This window comes from Abramis brama, assembly GCF_963993115.1.
Source record: "Abramis brama genome assembly, chromosome: 17".
In the NCBI taxonomy this organism is placed as follows: domain Eukaryota; kingdom Metazoa; phylum Chordata; class Actinopteri; order Cypriniformes; family Leuciscidae; genus Abramis; species Abramis brama.
The window spans coordinates 19,429,230-19,448,644 of record NC_139979.1 but is presented as its reverse complement, the minus strand read 5'-3'; the positions used below and the strand labels follow the sequence as shown (position 1 = coordinate 19,448,644).

At 40.2% G+C, this 19,415-nt stretch overlaps 1 protein-coding gene across 2 annotated transcripts in view; it reads right to left on the bottom strand.

Annotated features, from left to right (window-relative positions):
* Positions 1 to 197: 197 nt before the first annotated feature.
* The window catches only part of cicb (capicua transcriptional repressor b), a 46,545-nt gene continuing 27,327 nt past the window's right edge, over positions 198 to 19,415 (bottom strand). For both annotated transcript variants that reach the window (XM_084089191.1, XM_084089192.1), the window contains 14 exons: positions 17,998 to 18,185; positions 17,791 to 17,923; positions 17,524 to 17,621; positions 12,591 to 13,431; positions 10,601 to 10,740; positions 10,345 to 10,505; positions 9,972 to 10,153; positions 8,984 to 9,451; positions 8,265 to 8,575; positions 7,664 to 7,818; positions 4,722 to 4,873; positions 4,475 to 4,609; positions 4,246 to 4,371; positions 198 to 2,080 (listed from right to left, as the gene is read on the bottom strand). In XM_084089191.1, coding sequence (XP_083945317.1) covers positions 1,794 to 2,080; positions 4,246 to 4,371; positions 4,475 to 4,609; positions 4,722 to 4,873; positions 7,664 to 7,818; positions 8,265 to 8,575; positions 8,984 to 9,451; positions 9,972 to 10,153; positions 10,345 to 10,505; positions 10,601 to 10,740; positions 12,591 to 13,431; positions 17,524 to 17,621; positions 17,791 to 17,923; positions 17,998 to 18,185 — 3,377 coding nt within the window. In that variant the 3' untranslated portion in view covers positions 198 to 1,793. The remainder of the gene's footprint in view (positions 2,081 to 4,245; positions 4,372 to 4,474; positions 4,610 to 4,721; positions 4,874 to 7,663; positions 7,819 to 8,264; positions 8,576 to 8,983; positions 9,452 to 9,971; positions 10,154 to 10,344; positions 10,506 to 10,600; positions 10,741 to 12,590; positions 13,432 to 17,523; positions 17,622 to 17,790; positions 17,924 to 17,997; positions 18,186 to 19,415) is intronic.

Genomic DNA, 19,415 nt, shown 5'->3' with positions numbered 1-19,415 from the left:
GTATGACATCACCCAATCACTGTCCAGTGAAGAGATAGTACTAGTCTTTTTTTTGTGTGTGTGTAGCGTATAACGGAGAAGAGGCTGTTTATTTGAACATCTGTTTATTTGTATACTGAGAGATACAGTTAAAATGTAGAACTTATCAGTATAAAGTATTTCTTTGATATGTAAAGCAGCAAAACAAGGTAACGCAATAACAGTTTATAACCATATTTCTTTATTTATCCTTTTGTTTTACAATTTTAATTCCTGTTACTGGCTTTGTTCCTTCCAATGATGCTTTTGCTCTTTATTCTGATGGTAGAGTCTTTGGACTCTTACGGCATTTATGTACAACAAAGACCAGCGTGCAGGAGAAGATCATCATTGATGGCCTCCCAGTCCCACCTTACAGCCTTAAAGTGATTGAGAAAAGAACGATAAAGTGACAGGAGGAGGAATGAAGGGGAGGAATGTAAGTGGCAAATGGAATTAATAATAAAAGTATACAACTATCAGAAAGATGTTTGGAGTGTCTTACATCAAAGGCCTATGAAATTACTTCCTGGTAAGAAATAAAACATTGTGAATACCAAGATAAAGAGAAACATGTTTAAAAAAAGGTAGTGGAAGGGCCTCTAGGAGTGAGGGAAGAGGGTGAACTCATCCCTCTGTTTCTGCTAAAGAAAGAGTATATTAATAGGAATACAGTATATATAGGTTATAAGGATCAGATCCACAAGAACAACAAAGCATTAATAAGAACAGTAATAATGAGAGATAATTTTATAACATAATGAATGACCTGTAGCATTACTTGTTGAAAAATCAAGTTTCTTCTCTAAAAAGTTAATAAAATTATTATGGTAAATTTTTAAGAATATATTCCCAACATTCTCATTGCTCTGTGCTTCACCAGCTCATGAAAAGTTGAATAAAAAAGGCAAAGAAAGAAATGTTTAAATATGTGGAATCTCTTAATATATGGAAAAACATAAATCAATGGCAATAATGTGCCTGTTGACTTCCCTTCCATGACCTTTTCCTTCATGGCTAGCCAATCAGAGGCTTTGGAATGACTCCAGTTTGATTGGCAACCACTAAAGCCAATCATAGGACGAAAGGTTTCCAAATGGCAGCACGCAGTTCAGAGTCCCTCTCCGAAGGTTTTCAGTGCCTTAACAAAGCTCTCCGTGAAAAGTCTTCAAAATTAAAACACCACAGAAGAAATAAAAACACAAAATATCAAAAATAAAAGTCCAATAAGTCTTCATTATCACTTAAACTCAGCCAATGGAGGCCCGCCTCACAATGACCTGCAGTAACCCACGAACCAATTTAAAAAAACACCTGTGGCCAAACTACTGACAATCAGGCCATATGAACAGAACTCAGTCTGAAAATGGATTGGGTGCCCTCATACATCCCGCCTTTCTAGAGACATCAGCAGCACTGTGACTTCACTGGCGTATAGGACAGGCCCACTAGTTTCAAAGTCCAAAGGAAGCCTAATAACTAGGATAATGCTGTAAATTCAAGAGTTGTCTGTGTTTATGTAGGCAAGTGTCTGCGCGTGTCAAATGTAAAGTTTTCATAATTCGATGTCACGTAAAATACTGAAAAGTTTCAAAACCCTAAAGTGTTTTAAGGCGTCTCCCCTCATCTTCTCCATAGACATGAAAATTTTGCTCTTGCTTTTTCTCTCTATGTCCTTCGCAGGCGGTCATAGCAGAGACAAGACAACAAATGTAGATCATGCAGACGTTGAGGGGAGACATCTGGTCTTCAAGCCATCCGTCTGCCCGTCAACCTCATCTGGTAGAGTCCTGTGAATCGCCAGCGTTTCTGGGCTCCTCGGGGCTGTTCTGCTCCCGCTCTCGCTCCACATCTCTTTCCTGAGGGTCTGCCCCCACAGCCATGTCACTGATCGCCACCCCAGAAGGCCCCGGTAACGAGGAAAGATCTGAAATGCCAGCCGATTCCGACGGAGCTGCCGTTTGCATGATCTTTTGCCGGACCTCACGGATCTTGAGCTGTAAGCACACCTTAGTGGGGAAGATATCAGCGTATCGCGCCTGGAACGCAGCGGTAGCTTGAGCTATTGATCGACAGAGAGAGGGGCGAAAGGGGGAGAGAAAGACGGCATTAGATGGAGACAGGAACTGAAAAGGAGAGGTTAACTACTATTGGACTATCCCAGGGACGGCCAACTCAGACTCAGCCAACATCAAGAAGAGCAAAAAGTTTTGTTCTGTCTCTCGCACAAATTATTTTTTTGCAACTGCATGGAAATGAGAGATCAGCACAGCATTTACAAATTCTCCTTTTGTGAAAAAAAGAGAAATCATACTTGTAGATTTCCACTATTTGATGGTGAGAAAAATGACAGATGACAGAGGAAACTGAAAATGACTAAACTGGTAATTATTATGGCAAAAGTTATAATTACAATTATTAATCATGATAGTTATCATTTCATACATTTATTTTAACATTTAAAGCATAAATCAAGAAAATGTCAGTTTATACACAGGGTTTATTTGACCTCATCTTGTCTCCTGATTGATTATATTCATCATATAAATTAACACACTCTACAGTATGAAAACTAGTAAAGCAGTGAAATTCAAATTAATGTTTTTTCTATTAAAATAAAATCAAAATGAAACATTAATGTGACACATAATTGTTTAAGTGCACTTACTCAGCTGCCACAAACACAAACATAGTTGAGAGTCATGTTTTATTACATTTCATCACAGAGAAAGTTCTCTCACAGATTTTTATGCCCCCGGACCTCCCTAGAGGGACCGAGGTCCACCCACCACAGTTTCCCAATAACTGTTTGTTAAATTTCCTGTCTGTTCTCCTGGGTTTCCCATGTAAGCTTATTTCTAATAAGCATAAAAGACGTCTTTTTAGCCTGTTAACTTTTGCTGCCAGGAAGAATTTACTATTGTCGTGGATCAGCAATAAACCTCCCTCTATGAAGGGATGGCATTCAGTCATTAGAGAGACTATTCCTCTAGAACTTCTAACATGTTTTATTCACTCTACAACTGATACTTTTATTCGCACTTGGACACCATATTTGGACAGCATAAATGCCTCTATTTGTGGTATTCTGAGGTTTGGTATGATATAGTGCCTCCAGAGGTTCTATTTGTCTTTAGTTTTTTCCTTGTTCTCTGCTGGTCCTGTTGCACTTTTTTGTTCATAGTACAATGCCTTGTTGTTATTTTATGTACACTTTTGTGTTTATCTTTGTTGTGTGTCGGGCAACTTATGTTACTTTGTTTTGTGTTTGTTAAAAAAAAAAAAAAAAAAAAAAAAATTCCTGTCTGCGTGACTGACACACACGACTCACGACACACACGCACAGAAAAAAGTTTTAGACAGCGCGAGCCGGCCGCATTGAGTACTCTTTCGCGCTTGGACGGACAATAGCACACAAAATTATGCCAAAATGCCTGTTTTGTTCAGTATCCTCATAAGCAAAGTCTTAAATGAGTTAAATAAAGTCTTAAATGAACGTAAGGAGTAATGAAAATAGGATGCGCATCAGATCCGAATCATGTGCATCAGGTCTTAAGTGACAGCAGCCTAATAAACCTGCTGATGTCACTAATGTTAATCAGAACACAAGAAAAAGAGAAAGTCACTTACTTGCTTTAGACTGAATAGTAAAAAAACAAATTCTATATTTAATTTAAAATTTATGCAGTGAAAACTATCCAATTTCTGTATATTTCCTACCTGTTAGATCAAATATTTAAAATATACCGCCTTTACATTGTTTCTACATTAATTTGGAGATTGAATGATTGAAAAAATAAGATTTTATAAAACTATATAAAACACTTTGTTAGGTGCGATTAATCGCCATTACTTATAGAAAAATTTGCAATTAATTAGTGGATTTTTTTAATCGGGCAAATATTGCAGATAATTATGTTTTTTCGACCAAGAAAAGAAGAAATAGTGAAATACATTCTTTCTGAGATATTCATAATATATGTCTAATTTAACATTTTTTATTATACGTTTACTATTACATTCTATTTTTAAAGAAGACTGCATATTTTTATTGTATCTGTCCAGGAACCCCCTGGATGAAAACTGTGGGTCTAATGAATTATGTTATTTCCATAACATCAGATTAGTGTTGCGAATTATTTGTATTTTATTGCACTTATGAGCTTTATGTGTGCTGTCTGTGAGCTGTGTGGGTGGTACAGGACTCTATCCAAATGTGTGCATTACCTGAAGGGAAAAAGCCATGCTCCTGGAATAGCTGCATGACGAGAGCTCTCCTCTGATCAAGAGTTCGCCTGAGAGAGGAGTAGGGCACCTTTTCAAACTCCAGCTCCCCCAGTACATCCTCTCCATCTTTACCAGGGAGAGAGAAAATATATTACATATTATAATGTAGTTGAATCCGTGTAACATAGGCTACAGAATCATGAAGGTTTTGTGGGTAGTGGAGTATTACCTGGCCTATCAAAGGTGAAAATTTCCCCCTCACACTTTGCAGCGCTTTTAGGTGTGTTGGGCTCTGAACTGCAGCTAGATCTGCGGCGGCTTTTCCTTTTTGGAGAGATGGGATCTTCTGTGGACGAGTCCAGGTCTGCATACAGAAGTGGGGTTGAGGGCTATATGATTTTTGATTTGATATGCAAGAAAACTCATATAACTCAATAAGTCATCAGTCTGTGGAGAGGTCTGAATGTTACTCTCACCGGTGGAGTTTTTCCTCTTCCTGCGGTAGCTGCCCAGTATGGCTCGTGGGGAGGTGGCCAGACTCTGCAGGGTTGGAGAGGGCAGCACCTCCTCTGGACGGAACTCTGGCAGCTCTGCGAAGCGCTCTTCAAAGTACACCTCTGACAGGACCCTGCACACATGACCAGTCACAAGATTCTGAACAATCTGCACATGCAACGGGGTCCAAAAGTCTGAGAATGCTGAATTTTTTTATATTTTTTTCATGTAAACCTGGATATAAATAGGAATGCAACTAATACAATTTTACATATAACATTTATGATTCTGCAATGTTTCCAAGTCAACAATCAAATGAGGTAATTTGTGACACTTTTGTGTGAACTCAACTTTGTACAAAAAGTAGCAAGAATCACAAAGAAATTCTGAAGTTTGTCATTTCTGAACACAATTTTTGCACTAAAAGTTTTATAATAATTTGTTTCATAATTGTTTAATAATGAACCACAGTTTCATAATGATCCGAAAATATTTCAAACTTCTCGTAATAACATAAAAGGTCTCTAATGTTGTTTCATGCCATTGCTTTGGCAAAGTATCTGCCAAACAAACTAAAATCGAAAGTGCAATATGGTTTTGTACCCTTACCAAATCGCAAAAGACTGTGATTGAATAAAAGTATATAGTCTGTTTGCGCTGCGTGTTTCAAAGTGAAGTGCTCACTTTTCTCACGCCATCAGCTAGTGTTGTTTTTGGCGGCCTGTTTTAATTTTAGTTTTAGTCTAGTCTTTGTGTCAGGCTGTCATTTTAGTTTTTATTAGTTTTAGTCACATTCATACTCTTTTTAGTCTAGTCAAGTTTTAGTCGACGAAAACTGATGACATTTTAGTCTAGTTTTAGTCAACGAAAACTGATGACATTTTAGTCTAGTTTTAGTCAATGAAAATTGTATTTTAGTCTCTTTTTAGTAATGCGATTCTATTTAACCCAGTCAATATAGAATTTCAAACAAGGCTATCTTATTATAGGCTATTTAGTAGGCCTATATTTAGGGCTGTGACGGTGGCAGGTTTTTTTACCACCGCGGTAATGGACCAACTACCGGCGGTGGTTGGGGGGTTATTAAAAAAAAAAACTCGTTTTATATTTCCACACAAAGACGCGTGATACACTCTGCGCTTTGAGAGGGATGTGGGACAAGAGCAGGAAAGCACGAAGATATCGATCTCTTTATGATATCTTCGTGTTTTCTACTTGATGTAAATTGGTTTGAAGAGCGAATTTTATCCTCCACAAGGGCGAGATATTTAGGCTGTGTTTGAGATTGCGCTGCCAGAGAAAGTGAAACTAAAAATCACCCACACGTGTCAAACGCGCTTTACAACTAAACTCGCGCCCAATGTCTAATATAACAAGCACAAACTGTGTTAAAAAGAATTTGACATGCAAGTACAAATGTAGGCTATCTGTCCTACAGCGTTTTTCTACTTTACCACAGTAAAGAATACGAATATAATAGGCCTAATTAAAAGCGAACCAAGAAACGTTTATAATACCTTTAGAAAATGGGTGAGACGTGACGTGAGTGAAGATTTGGGAAAAGAAACAAGAGATTCCATGCAGGGATGAGTCACGATTTTTGGATATTCGATTAGTTTATTTAATTATAAAATATCGAATAGGTTGTGCGATTATATCTACTCTAAAATAAAATCTCCATGTTCTGGCGCTGATGCGGTGATGTGTTCATGTAACAAGAGACGCTGCCAATAACGCACATAACAGCTGTCACAAAGAACCAGCAAAAGTAATGATTATGAATGTGTCAAATATATCAATGAGACATTTTAATAGAATAACTAATGGAGTAATATATGGTTAAATTCGCTGATAATCGGGTGACCAGATCGCAATCCAGAATTTAAAGCCGACAAAGCTATGGGTTCACGCACAACTCTCTCATTCGTCGTGACGTTACATTTCGTCTCGTCTCGTTTTGGTCAACGAAAATGAAGAGACATTTTAGCATAGTTTTTATTTTTTAAACCACATTTAGTCTCGTTTTTATTCGTCAACGATATTGCATTATACATGTATTTTAGTCATCGTCACATGACCATGCATTTACGTCTAGTCTCGTCTCGTTTTCGTCAGGTGATAACGGTTCGTTGACGACAATATTTCGTCATAATTTTCGTTGACGAAAGCAACACTACCATCAGCTCATGATCCGGCGTTTTCTGCATCTCAGAACGTCTCAAGTTTCCGTCAAAATAAAAGCTCTTTTCTACAAAAAGTGTAGAAATTAGCACAAAAGGGTCATTTATTTTAACTTGAATTTGCTTTACAATATATGGTTACATTACTGTCATAGGAATATTAATAATATTAGTATAAAAATATTATTACAGTTATATTCTATTTGTTTGGCTTCCTAAAACACCAGGGTGAATGTAATATAGACCGAGACACTATATCACAACTAAAAAGAGGTTTGAGTCACCTTTACAGTTCAGGTGCAGGTCAATTCATCAAAATTTTTCTTTGTTCAATTTGCACACTGAACATGGGTTGGAGTTCTTAATTTTGAAATTTTGTCTCACAAAATCCTGTGGGAAACACTGTACTGTTCAGCAACTTATCATGAAATCCAGTCATTTCAATAGAAATCCACATGATTAGAATTTTCTTGAAAGGGCGAATGATTTCCACACGCAGATTTCGCATCAGGTTCAAGTTGGTCACACGAATTTACCACGTTGACCAACAGAAAGCTGCTTGGTTTGAAAGTGACTTCATTGGACAATGGACCTTATTGTCTGAGACATTTTATCAATATAACTGCACCTTAAGACTTTTGATAAATTAGTACAAACATATGATGACTAGAGATACATTAAGCTGGAAATAAATCACAGCAGTCTCAAGAAAAACAAGAAAAAAACATTTCAGAAAAACATACTTGTCAACAGAATCAAACGGTCGTTTGAGTGGTGGGGGGCGGGCCTTGACTTTTTTAGGTGGTGCATCTTTATCACCATGAGACTGAGGTGGGGCAGGATCTGACCCAGAGGGAGGAGGTAATGGAGAAGAAGGGTGGGAGTCCTTCCATTCAGCCTGAGTAGAGTAAAAAAACAGAATTAGCATTATCATAAAAACAATGAATATATACATATATATATACATATATATATAGACTTGTTTATTTTGCCTACTGCACCTAGTGATATCTGATATTTAAAACCTAATGGCCCAGTTTCACAGACAGGGCTTAGAGTAAGCCAGGATTAGGCCTTGGTTCAATTAGGACATTTAAGTAGCTTATACATGTACCCTAGAAAAAAACATTGCTGGTGTGCATCTTGAGACAAAACAATGGCAGTGTCATATTTTAAGTTATGCCAGTGCAAGTTGCTTTCAGTTAAAACAGCTCAAACATGCATTTTAGTCTGGGACTAGGCTTATCTGTGAAAGTGGGGGAATATTTTGATATAATAAATAATATAACTACTATTAATCATTCAGTTTATCATGTAGTTGACAGTCAAGTTAATGAGCCCAACCTCCTTAGCGTTTGCTTCTTTGCCACGCCCACTATGTGTACCACTTTCCGCTACAGAGTCTGTGGACCCCTCCTCTGGTGGAAGGGTTGCTGGAGAGCTCGTCTCAGATGCCTTGTCTATCTCAAATGAGAACCGACTACCACTCTCTTTGTCTTTCTCTCGCTCTCTCTCTTTCTCCCTGTCCCTCTCCTTGTCTCGTTCTTTGCCTCTCCCTCCTCCATCATAACTGCCCACTGGGATGTTGGCCACTGTGGCTTTCACTTTCTGAGGAGGCCGTGCTGTAATCAGTTTGGGAGTCCCCGGAGCACTGCCTGTTGAAAGAGAAAAGAGGGACTGTGTGTAGTCTTAAAAGTAATCGTCACTGGGCGCATACCCACCATGAAAACAGATGGGGTTTATGATGTGAAAGAGGACCTATAATGCTTTTTTTCTTTAGTGTGTTGCTGTTTGAGCATGAAAAAGGTCTGCAAAGTTACAAAGCACAAGAGAGTTATTCTCTATATCAGTAAGCACTTTTTCTGAAAGAGGGTCTTCATAGAGACAGCAACTATACAGAGTAATACAGACAGACTGGGTCAGGTGCTACAACAATGTAAAATATGTGAAACATAAGGTGTTTTTTGAACATTCAAGCATGAAAAACTATTCTAGTACACCCAAAAAACAAAATCAAGACTTTGTAAAATGGTATACTTTGGCGTCTTTAAAGTCTATCATACCAGAATGAGAGGGTTGAGCAGGGCTTCCAGGCTGCAGTGGCATTGAAGTGCCCTGTGGAGGCACTACTGAGCTGCTACTGCCCTTACTCGGGACCTGGAACTGTTTGTCCGGCTGTAAGTGAGAGAGCTTCTCTGTCTGTCTCTCAGACGACTGCGTGTAGACCTGACTGTCCGTGTGCTGCCGGTCCAGTGTTCTCTCCTGGTGCAACTGTCTCTCAGAATGTGCAGATATGTTCCCCTGCCTATCCAAGGTTACAGAGGTCATGGAGTTTGGTGTTGTGTGTTTAGGAAGGATGTGTGAAGATAGGCCAGAGGAACTGGACACCGTGTACACCACACTTGGAGACACAGTCGCCACAGACACCACCCCAGTTGCTAAGGTCACATTTGTAGGGGTGTAGATGGCGGTGATGGCAGGAGCGTGAGGGGCGCTGGGAGACTGGGCTGGGGCCAGCAGCGACGGCTGACCTGGGGAAACAGAAGACAATACACTTACAAACGTTCAATATGCAAATTAACACAAAAAAAGACAACACAAATAATGTTTTTTTAATTATTATTATAGCACTGATCAGGCCCTTCTAGTGTATTTTTGCAATTTGATTGATGATTTGTTTGAAAAAGTAAAATACTGAAATTAAGTCCATAAAGTGTGGGGAAAGTTGTTTTATTATTTCCAAAGCTTGCTAAACTTTTTTTCAGCAAGAATGCATTAAAACTGATCAAAAGTCACAGTAAAGAGTACAGTGTTACAAAAGATTTATTTCACATAAATGCTGTTCTTTTGAACTTTCTATTCAGCATAGAATCCTGAAAAGGTGCATCACGGTTTCCACAAAACAATTAAGCAGAACAACTGTTTTCAACATTAATAATAATAATAATGTAATTTTAGAATGATTTTTGAAGGATCATGTGACACTAAGACATTTAAATAGATAATACATTTATTTATTTATTAAATTATATTAATTATAAGTCAACTGACCTGCAATCAGTGGCTGCACCAAAGTTTGTCCTGGATGAGCGATCGCTGCAAAGGTCGCCAGGGGTGATTGCACATAAGTAGATCCAGGTGTTGCTGGAGCTGTCTGAGAAGAGGAGCCTGTTGTGGTGGAAACTAATGGCAAAGGAGAAGAAACCCCAGGAGTGGACTGTACATAAGTGATTCTGTGGGAGAAAAAGTAATATTCACAGAAACCAGATTAGACAGCTTTTATAGAGAGAGCAGCAAGGCAGGGTTATTCTCTAGTGCTGCAGCACTTCAGGAGTGTAGGAGTTGTTAAAATAAGAGTGGGGGAGATGTTTGTGCGTATGCGGCTAGGTGAGTATAAGTATGCCTGTGAGAGTGTGCGATCTACCTTGTTGGTGGGGGCGGTAGCAGCACGGTCTGAGATGGGGTAGAGCCTGGGGCGACCACTGTAGCTGTTCCCATAGTAACAGAAAATGGGCTCCCAGGTTGCGCTGGTCCCGTGGAGGGCAGTTGCGACTGGACGACAGGCATCGGAGCAATCTGAATAATCTAGACAGAAAGGAAACAGGAAAACATGCTGATTAATACAGGTATTCCATTCAGTGTAAATTTGTTATTTAAGAATGTCCCATTTGAGATCTCACCTTGCTTCCTGCCTGTGCTCCATTCTGAACAGGAAGAGGAGGGGCTACCAGGGGAAACTGGTGAGAGGGGGCAGGAGCAGCCCTCACTGTTGCCATGGGAACCAGCATCTTGCCCTGCAAGACTGGTGACTGTGTTTGCACTGCAGGGGGGGAGGGGGGGTGGGGGGGGGGGGGGGTGGAGAGTGTTTAAAATAATTGGGTCTTGCACAGACTGTCTTATCTGGCATAGTACAAAATTACAGAGAACAGTACCTGTAAAACCCAAAGCCAACATGATGATACAATGTAATAATACAATGAAGAAGAAAATAGGCACCTTCACACATACAGCCTTTTCTGTCAGGACCACTATCGTCAAATACGATTGACAATTAGCATACAGTATGGATTGGCGGAATGGTTCCGTTCTGGGCAAGAACTCCCTGCACATCCATGCAGCCTAGCATGGATAAGAGCAGGGAGAGCAGCAATAACCCCTCTTACGGTAAACAGAACAGAACCAACATGAATGTATGCAGATATCCTTAATTCAAGATTTTAAAGTACTTCATAATTCGAGAATTTATTCTGATTCAAGGGGAATCAGAATGCCAAATCCTGACTGACGAGAGGAGCTGGGGATGGAGGAGGGTAATTAGCTCCCGAGAAACGCGATAGCTACTGATAATACTGAAGGAGCTTATACATGTATACAGTGATAGGCATCGTATTCCTATAGGTAGACGTGGATCAGCTGATGTGAGCTTGACTAACATGACCTGCCAGAACTGACGCTACGCTTTGATTTGCTGAAAATGAACAGCATTTTTCTGTTTGGAGGTCATGTGTCAACAGATCCAGCAATTTCATGGAATAAGAAATTGTGACATTACCAGTACATCGGAATGAAATCCCTCCGATTATAATTCATAAAGCTGTCTACACTGCAAGTTTAAATTGTGTGTCAGTAGTAGTCAGTTGACACGTTTCCATTTCTGACATGCTGCAGAGTTACTTCGACCACTTTAAACTCCTCGTCTGTCTCAAATAAAATTATTCGTATTATTTTATAATTGCCCAAATTAAGCCCAGTGTATACTTCAGTTTTTACATGTATGTTAGGGTATGCATACAGTGCGTGGCGAAATTGTAATCATCAGCATGATACGTGCACAGACAGACTTTTCCAACCGCACATACACACGCTCAGCTTGTATATGTGCCTAGAATGTTTTTCACTAATTAGTTTGTCCACAACATGTCAACATTGGCCCAGCCGCAGCGCGCTGTTCTGTAAACTTTCTCCTCCAGCTCAGGCCAACTGGCTATGTGCCCACGATTAACTCCTTTATTTCTTTAAAGGTGAAGTATGTAGTTCCTGTGACACTAGTGACACCTATGCTAAAACGGATTTGTTTTTCGCTCGTATTTGTGTGCGTGTATGTGTACTCTATAGCCGCGTTTCCACTGCCGGGCCAAACCGTTCTCGTTGCTTAACCGTTCTATTCCATGCCGGTTTAATTTTCCACTGTGGGCCTGATAACAGAGCTCTTATGAATGAAATACAAATGCGTCAGTCACTGCCTTGGTAATAAAATAAAGAGTTTACAGACAGTAAGTGATGAAAATAGCAACCACGCGTTATGGAGGATAATCAGATATTTATTTTAACTGTATTATTAACACACGGATTTTGAATCTGTTATGATTATTTAAAAAAAAATGTATTTAATAAGTAACTAGATAAGAATGTTTGGGGTGTGAGTGTGTGCAGTTTACATTGCAGAACAAAATGTCCGTAGTAGAACAAAAAGTATTGTCAAGTTATGTTTACCACAGACCTTATTTTACTCATAAATTGAAAAACCCCATCATAAAAACCCATAGGAAAATCTCGAAGGAACCAGTGGCGAATTAGCCTTCTGGGTTTTGACGTCATCCCTGCAGTACTCTATTAATATGGCAATGTAGTTAACACATATTCTGTTTTATTAAATGTATGTATCCTCACCTCTGGCTCCTGGGCTAACAACTCCCACAGCTGGACTGGAGACGTACCCCGACTGCTTCCCGTTGGCCAGTGAGGCGTGAGTGGGCAGAGCTGTGGGTAGGGTGAAGATATTGGTTGGCTGACTGGCCTGGTGAGGGGAGGGGCTCTTGGGATTGTTGGCAGAAAGGGTAGGGAGAATGTACTGGACCTGTGTTATCGGTTTTTGGCCTGATGAGGCAGAGGGGAGAATGTGCGACTGCAGCACGGGTAGAGGCAGCGGACCATTACTATGAGTAAACGATGCCGGGGAAACAGAGTTTTGTGGAGGAGGAGGTGTGACAAGCTGTACAGCGGGCGGAGCCTGGAATGTGCCTCCCAAAACTAGATTGGTCACCAGCCCCCCTTGACCTGCTGATGCACTAACAGGATTGGGCGATGATGAGGAAGAGTACCCACCCCCTCCAGCAGAAGCTGTTGTCACGTTTCCTGTGGCACCAGGACCGATGAAAAGCTGTGTCTGGGGCGGAGCAGGTTTCCTGTCGTGAGGGGACTTGCTGGCGATCGGCACTGGTGTGCTGACCACAGGACGCACCACATTTGTGACGACAGTGGACGCCACTCTCACCGCTCCTAGAACTGACGGCACTCCCCCGCCAGAACTGACCAGGATGGACTGACCTGCAGAGGACTGGGACACACCTCCTTCACCTTCCCTTCGCTCTCCATCACCTCCCTCCATTGTTCGTTTTCTTTTCGAGGAAGTGTCGCTAAAGCGTCTAGAAGTGGGGTAGGAGGAGAGAGACACGCTCCGACCATGACCGGGGCCGTAAGACGAGGAGCAAATAACTGGAGCAAAAACTCTCTGATGAAAAAGAATAAGAGAAAAGTGGCACATATGCAAAAAGAACATAAATTTGCCAAAGGCAGCAGGCAAATGCAATGACACAGATCTTTTACCAGTTAATAAAAATACTGTATAATGGCCTTCTGTAAACTTTATTAATAATTCACTTTGGAAAAAAGCTTAAGGACTACAAGCAATTTTCTAGTTCTAACAGAAAGCAAAGCGTTCTACATATCACACTATTTTGCGTGACTATATTCATCTTAAAGGGATAGTTCACCAAAACACTGTAATTATTTACTTTTAAGGCCTGTTCACAACCAAGACAAATGTTTGGTGCAACAATTTAGTTTAGTTAGTTAACATTTTAATTTGAATGAACGGCTGTTAATGCGTCTGTTCAGACCAACACCAACATCTGCATAGTCAACGCAGCTGAATTTCTTTTACAGAGGGGTTAATATGCAAGATGTTAATAATTTTGACAAAATAAAAGGGATCATAAAAGTTGCATGTTTTTATTTAGTACTGTCCTGAATAAGCTGTTTCACATAACAACAGAGATGTTGACATAGTCCAAAAAACAAAATAATGACTGAATTTTCAAAATGAACCAGTTAAAAATTGTATATACAGTGAGGAAAATAAGTATTTGAACGCCCTGCTATTTTGCAAGTTCTCCCACTTGGAAATCATGGAGGGGTCTGAAATTGTCATCGTAGGTGCATGTCCACTGTGAGAGACATAATCTAAAAAAAAAAATCCATAAATCACAATATATGATTTTTTAACTATTTATTTGTATGATACAGCTGCAAATAAGTATTTGAACACCTGTCTATCAGCTAGAATTCTGACCCTCAAAGACCTGTTAGTCTGCCTTTAAAATGTCCACCTCCACTCCATTTATTATCCTAAATTAGATGCACCTGTTTGAGGTCGTTAGCTGCATAAAGACACCTGTCCACCCCATACAATCAGTAAAAATCCAACTACTAACATGGCCAAGACCAAAGAGCTGTCCAAAGACACTAGAGACAAAATTGTACACCTCCACAAGGCTGGAAAGGGCTACGGGGAAATTGCCAATCAGCTTGGTGAAAAAAGGTCCACTGTTGGAGCAATCATTAGAAAATGGAAGAAGCTAAACATGACTGTCAATCTCCCTCGGACTGGGGCTCCATGCAAGATCTCACCTCGTGGGGTCTCAATGATCCTAAGAAAGGTGAGAAATCAGCCCAGAACTACACGGGAGGAGCTGGTCAATGACCTGAAAAGAGCTGGGACCACCGTTTCCAAGGTTACTGTTGGTAATACACTAAGACGTCATGGTTTGAAATCATGCATGGCACGGAAGGTTCCCCTGCTTAAACCATGTCAAGGCCCGTCTTAAGTTTGCCAATGACCATTTGGATGATCCAGAGGAGTCATGGGAGAAAGTCATGTGGTCAGATGAGACCAAAATAGAACTTTTTGGTCATAATTCCACTAAACGTGTTTGGAGGAAGAAGAATGATGAGTACCATCCCAAGAACACCATCCCTACTGTGAAGCATGGGGGTGGTAGCATCATGCTTTGGGGGTGTTTTTCTGCACATGGGACAGGGTGACTGCACTGTATTAAGGAGAGGATGACCATGGCCATGTATTGCGAGATTTTGGGGAACAACCTCCTTCCCTCAGTTAGAGCATTGAAGATGGGTCGAGGCTGGGTCTTCCAACATGACAATGACCCGAAGCACACAGCCAGGATAACCAAGGAGTGGCTCTGTAAGAAGCATATCAAGGTTCTGGCGTGGCCTAGCCAGTCTCCAGACCTAAACCCAATAGAGAATCTTTGGAGGGAGCTCAAACTCCGTGTTTCTCAGCGACAGCCCAGAAACCTGACTGATCTAGAGAAGATCTGTGTGGAGGAGTGGGCCAAAATCCCTCCTGCAGTGTGTGCAAACCTGGTGAAAAACTACAGGAAACGTTTGACCTCTGTAATTGCAAACAAAGGCTACTGTACTAAATATTAACATTGATTTTCTCAGGTGTTCAAATACTTATTTGCAGCTGTATCATACAAATAAATAGTTAAAAAATCATACATTGTGATTTCTGGATTTTTTTTTTTAGATTTTGTCTCTCACAGTGGACATGCACCTACAATGACAATTTCAGACCCCTCCATGATTTCTAAGTGGGAGAACTTGCAAAATAGCAGGGTGTTCAAATACTTATTTTCCTCACTGTACCCTTGGATTTTAATATTGTGAGTTGTTACCTGGATGATCAACAACTGTTTTTATGTTTTGTGATAGTTGTTCATGAGTACCTTGTTTGTCCTGAACAGTTAAACTGAGCACTGTTCTTTAGAAAAATCCTCCAGGTTCCTTATATTCTTCGGTTTTCTAGTATCTTCTGCATAATTAAACCCTTTTTAACAGTATGATTTTGAGATCCATCATCCTACTCTGTGGACAACTGAGAGACTATTAGGTGAAGGTGAAAACATTCACTGGTGCTCAAGATGGCAACACGATGCATTAAGACTGTGGGTTGTACATTTGCTTTATTCATTTTGTTTAAAGATCTTTTTATCACAGCCCTTTAGAAGCTACATGAGATATTTACATTACCCTAATGACAGAAGTACAATTTACCCTGATCATCCAATTCAAAAGGTTTACACACACCGGCTTTAAATGCATATTCTGGGGTCAGCGACACCTACTGTAAGACAGTGATTTCTCTCTTCATTAAGCCCATCAACCGTTTTTATGCATTGGTTTGAAAATCACATGTGAACTGAATTTTCATGCCAAACATTTGTGTTGGTGTGAACAGGCCTTTAGTATGAACGCTTCTCTTTTCCATACACACTCACTGTGCTCTATGTTTCAAGTCTTTGGTAGCCATTTGATAGATTTGTGTAAGAAAAAGACCATCATTTCAGTCTTTGTTCACTGACACTGAACTCTGAGAGCAGTAGCTTGTAAATCTCATTTCCAGTGAGGAGTAGGGGCACACAGGCACTGCAGGGGGGCGCAGGAGGTTGGCAGAAAAAAACACAGAAAACAGCCGTTGCAACGACGTTCAAGGGTGTGAATACCGGTTGGTGCTCTGACATTATAAAGCGGCACAAAACGCCAATTCCACTGCAACCCTCTACAACGCAATTTAATCACTCACATATGTGACAAAATTTTCCTACTAGGAGACTAAATAATGCCTATCATTAAGTCAAGTCAAGTCAAGTCAAGTTTATTTATATAGCGCTTTTCACAATACAGATTGTATCAAAGCAGCTTCACAGTATTAAATTAAAATAATACATCAGTGCTTGTTTCTAGTGGAAAACGTCCACGTTTGGTAATGCTGATCAACAGTATTGTTGATTGATTAATTAAATTAAATATCCCAAATATCCCCAACTGAGCAAGCCAAAGGCAACAGTGGCAAGGAACCGAAAAACTCCATCAGGTGACCTAATGGAGAAAAAAAAAAACCTTGGGAGAACCCAGGCTCAGTCGGGGGCCAGTTCTCCTCTGGCATTAACCAATTGGATGATAAATTGTTAGATTTCACTAGCCAGTGTCTGAGTTAGAGGCTAAGTTTAGGTTTAGCACAGATATATTTTTAAAGTGCACTATTGCAATTGATCTCAATTGCAGCGTATTAAACACACCGTAAACTGTAGTGTTAAAGTGCTGTTGCTAAGCTGAGACCACTCTGTGTTTCTCTCACACACGCAAAGAGAGAGTGAGAGAGTCCACGCTTACCACGCAGAATTGATGCGCTATATGTAAATTATATTCTTTGTTATATTTTTCTGTCAAATTCCAAAGTTCATTTTGGAATTATTCAGCCTTTAAGAACAAGCAGAAGCCACTTTCTTTGGTAGTGGGTGGAAATTGGCTCACCTATTACATCACATCCCTGTTTTGATTTAAGCAAATCCATTCACTTTCACTATTTGGACAAGCAGTTTTACCCTAAATTGTTTTCCGGAGCAACATGAGGGCAAGTAAAAGATGACAAAATGTTCATTTTTGTGTGAATTATCCCTTTAAGGAGCACATTTTTGTGCAATTAACTCAGACAGATATAAAATATGTGAGATGGTACCTTGCGTTCTCCTTCATCTCCAGATCCATTTTCACTGTCACTGTCGGTCACCCTCTCCTTACACTTCAGGTCAATAGAGCTACCCGGATACGAGTCCTCTGAATAAGACACGACAATAGCAAACAATAACCGTTACAACAGAATGACGCAATTGCTAATAAATAATTACAAAAAGAAATGTACATCTTCACTTAATAATGTATTTTTAAGACCCTTATGGAATCAAGGACCAGAGGAAGTGTCTCAGAAAAATGAAGTCTGACTCACCAATGACGTCATCATCCCCCTCTTCTTCACAGATGACCATACGCTCGTCATCGCTTGTCATGTCCTCACTTACCCCCCTCTGCGTCTGAGAGAGAGCACCCCGCCTTGCAACCTGACCACCATCACCACACATCTAAAAATACAGGAAGAGATAGTTGAGCATGAATCTCTGAAAATGTGTCACTTGCGCAAGTGGGCATTTAATACCTGTGCGAGCTCAGCGAGTGCCTGTGGATTGCCTCTCTCGCTCCTCTCCAGATTGTGCATGGCGCTCTGAGAGAAGGCACGAGGACGGGGCAATTGACCATGTCCTTCACCTCCGCCTCGCTCTGACACGCTCACCATGCCAGACCCCACACCTTTAAGCTCCATCCCCATTGAAACAGATGGAGGTTCTGAAATAGAAGAATTTACTATATATTTTGTGCATTCACAATGGAAAAAATAAACAACAGGCCACAAGTGCCCATCCACTTTTTCCCTTTTTCAATGTAAAAGGTCTGCAAAGTTGTAAAGATTAAAGAGCACGATACATAAAGTTATTGTATCTCAAAAGAAAGAATCAATTGTGAACTGCCAGTAATTCCAGTCTCACTTCAATTACCTGCATACGTAACAATGTAACAAATCTGCATAATTCCCACCTATGGTCTTCACTGGCCACCCTCAAACACTGCAGCTTGTTGGTGTTGTGTGCATGTCAAGAAGACGCTGTTTTCTGCGCTACAGAAGCATATTCTCTTTGTAAACACTTCCAAAGGATGAGGATGTGAAGAGTCAGTAGTTAAAATGACCACAGAGATACGACAGCAGTATAACCTTTTGAGGATTGTTTCTCAAATCTCTGCAAGGTTAAAACAGGATTTGCAAATTAGTAGTTTTTGGGTTTTATATTGTGTAGGTCTCCGGCTAACCCACATTATTAATGTCTTACTGAAATACTTCTACTGATCAGCTGTGGGCCACTGTTACCTAAAACTGTGTCAATTAAGGGATGGTTCGGAGTAAAATCAACCTAGGGTCCTTTGCACCATGACCTCGAGCCAAACAACCCCCCAGAAGCTTTTTTTACACTACATCCTTATGCATCGCTTTCTGCCAGGACTTTTACAGGTTTTTCCCAAATCACGGAAGTGACCTCGACATCCGGGTTAGCAGTAGCATGAGCCATCAGACAAGTGTTATTTAAACAAACTCCTGATGTACTTACAAACTTTCCAATGCCTCGTTTTATGAGTACAGAACCTATTTGTACTACTGTAGAAGTTTGGTACCATTCTGGGCATTATTAGTGGGGTAATTTACGAGATACAACCTTGGATCCATTAGCGCCTGCACTAAGCCATTTGGCTGATATCTCTAAATAAGCTCTAAGTTTAATAATGTTCGACCAGGGGAAAGAAGGCTTCGGGGGGGGGGGGGGGGGGGGACCCTAGGTTGATTTTACTCCGAACCATCCCTTTAATGCAGATTGTCTGTTATTATTACTACTTTGAGTAATAATAAAGGGAGCAAGATTTGTTTTACAAACTTTAATGTTACATCAGTAATTCACGTTAGTTCTCGGCTAACGTATGCAATGTTATTGATACTGTTAATAATACAGTTCCCACAACACAGAAATG